Raw genomic sequence first — 2,736 nt, forward strand, 5'->3', positions numbered from 1 at the left:
TATATGTCTCTATTATTAAGATATTCCTATATCAGAGTTTTTAGAAATTCAAGCAATTTAGTATCCATGACAGTACTGCTCCCACAAATTTGGACCATAAATTCATGCAGCAGAGGCTAAAATATTTTGCCTTTTAGTTTATGTAGTTAACACTCCATAATGCACCTCAGTGACATCTTTGGTTGGACATTCTGCCTGGTAAGGGTGGATACTGAACTCTGTTCTTTCAAGGGGACCAGCCGAATTACGTCGGTAGTACTGAGAACAGATTCATGTTAAAACAATTGGTGCCAAATTTCCGTACCTGCGAGCGCATCTGGGTGACAGCCAGGTTCGGACAGGAGGCAGAAGTGCAGCGATAGTGCGGTAGTAGCTTCCCAGCACCTCCACCTCCCTTTTGAACCTGGTGTGACACCAGGTTAACCCTTTGATACCTAAGCAAATAGGTTTGATTTCTTTCGAAAACATGGGAAGAAGGAAATGAGCAACAAAATTCCTGGAACATTTCTTAGCAAGTTGCTCATTGCCTTTTTTTTTACCATGTTTTTGAAAGAAATCACATCAATTTGCTCAGGGTTTAAAGGTAATACTTGAGAAAGGTGTTTGAAACAGCACAAGAAAAGTGATTTCACTCCAGATTTTTGAGGGTTAACTTAGTATGGCGAGAAACCGAGAGAGCGAGGCTTGTTCACCCCCGAAGGTAATTCAAAAATTACTGTAAAATACAGAAAAAAGTTAAAAGTTCAGGTGTATCGTTTTAAATGTGAACAATAAGATAACCCTACCACCTGTTAAATGCCCAATTCTATAATAATATTGGGAAGAGTGAGTCACAATGCACTGTTTAAAATGTGTGTATCTAACAAATACAGCAATTTTTGCACAACTGAGTTTAAAAGAGTACTAATTGGATTTTGGGTGATGTTCACTTACCTTCCCACATCCTCCTGAGGCAGCATACTGTAAACGGTCATCATGTCCAGAGCATCAGCGTGCTCCCAGCCCATCTTCAGGAAACGCTCCTTCTGCAAACAGCACACATTAAAACTCTTCACTGAGTCTGTAAAGATCTCCTTCAATCATTCTTACAGTCCGGACTTCGCAGGTTGCTGCCCTCACAGAGACACTCAGCTCAGAATAACCCTCTACATAACTACATTTTTTTTTTGTCTTGGTTGTAAAATCTTGAGGTTACCTGAGAGTCCAGAGACTGACAGGTCTCCACTCCCGCCAGGGTGCACTGACGACGCTGCAGGTTCTCGATCATCACCTGACCAAACCGATCGCTCATGTTCACCTGAACACACACATTATATTACTAAATCTCAGCTCTGTACACAGGCAATACTTCAGTCTATTACAATACATCCATAGAAACATAAAGAAGCATGCGTGAGGTAACTGTTCTCCTGCTGTACCTGGATGAGGTCATTTTGTTTACCTGTTCGTAGTTGATGAACATGGCGGTGTGGAAGGTTTCTGCAGCCCAGTGAACCACATTGGAGGACTGGGAGGGTGTCATGTAGACCAGCACACACTCTGACAGCAGCAGTGTGGGTAATCTGGGAGGGAGAAAAGTAAAAGACAACATAGAGAAAACACACAGTGAGAGAGAGAGAGAGTGCACCTTTAACCAGCTCCTAAATGCAGTATTTTTTTGGATGACCTCAGTGCTTTAATGCACTGATACTCTACTTGCTTTGCTTAGGGGCCACTTTTGCAAAATGACAGGAGGCCAGGGGCCAGTCACAGGATGTTTTTCATATTTTAGGACGTCTCTAGGATTTTAGGACATTTCTGAGACTTTTGGACATTTCTGGATTTTAGGACACTGGGGGCTTAGCTAGGACATGATCCGCCACTGGCACTTTTTTTTTTTTAAAAAAAAAGCTCTACTTTGAAGTTGTTTATGCACTCTGACACCTTATGTATACTTAAAGTACAAAAACAATTCCCAGTATAAATCACTTTATTTTCATTGTGAATTAGATAAGATTAAAAAAGTTATTAAATTAATTAGATTAAATGGCCTGGCACCCTAGTAGGGGCCAGATTTGGCCCACGGGGACAAGTTCAGTATCATTCCCTTAAAGCTTCAATCATTGTCATGGTGATCAACGTCCAAATCAGTTTTGAGATGTTTCGTATATTTTGTTTTTTCTACAGGAAAGAGGAAACTGAAAAGAGGAGTGGAGTGTAAGACCCAGATTAAGCCACTGTCATCTGCGTGATCATTGATTGCAGCTTCTGACGAGGAAAAAGCAGGTGAGACAAATATTGGATGGTTATCAGTGACTGTTGTAAAGAGCTTGCTTTTGGATCTAGGGATGTAATTTAGTGACCCTGGCACTCTGAGTTGTTAACCTTTTGATTCCTAAGCAAATTGGCTTAAAAAAAAAGCAGTAAAAAGTACAAGAAAAAATAGCAAAAATTAATAAAATGCAAACAAAGAGGAAAAATGTGTGCTCAAAAAAATAATTTATCTGTAAAATATTCTTAAATATATAATTAAGATCATTATATAGTTTTTTGGACATTTTCCCTACCTATTTTTAAAATATTTTTTATAATCTAGGTTTCAAAGGGTTTATAACTTACTCAAAGTCCTACTAACGTCGGGTTGAGTTTGGGTGGCTGATTAGTAGGGCTGCACCCTAAAAGTCCGGAATTGTACTCATCGGTCAGACACCCCTCAGTCAACTATGATTGCTTTAAGTGTAGTTGTGATTTTATTTT

The 2,736-nt window shown here is 39.6% G+C and overlaps 1 protein-coding gene across 1 annotated transcript; it reads right to left on the minus strand.

The window, feature by feature from the left end:
- Positions 1-304: 304 nt before the first annotated feature.
- LOC121963202 (leucine carboxyl methyltransferase 1-like) lies at positions 305-1,590 on the minus strand (the record flags this gene model as incomplete). The annotated part of the gene is made up of 4 exons (XM_042513524.1): positions 1,442-1,590; positions 1,196-1,297; positions 934-1,025; positions 305-403 (listed from the first exon to the last, which is right to left on the minus strand). Coding segments are annotated over exons 1-4 (374 nt in total), but the record flags the coding sequence as incomplete, so codon positions are not given.
- Between the last annotated feature and the right edge of the window lie 1,146 nt (positions 1,591-2,736).

This window comes from Plectropomus leopardus, unplaced genomic scaffold (assembly GCF_008729295.1).
Source record: "Plectropomus leopardus isolate mb unplaced genomic scaffold, YSFRI_Pleo_2.0 unplaced_scaffold10380, whole genome shotgun sequence".
In the NCBI taxonomy this organism is placed as follows: domain Eukaryota; kingdom Metazoa; phylum Chordata; class Actinopteri; order Perciformes; family Serranidae; genus Plectropomus; species Plectropomus leopardus.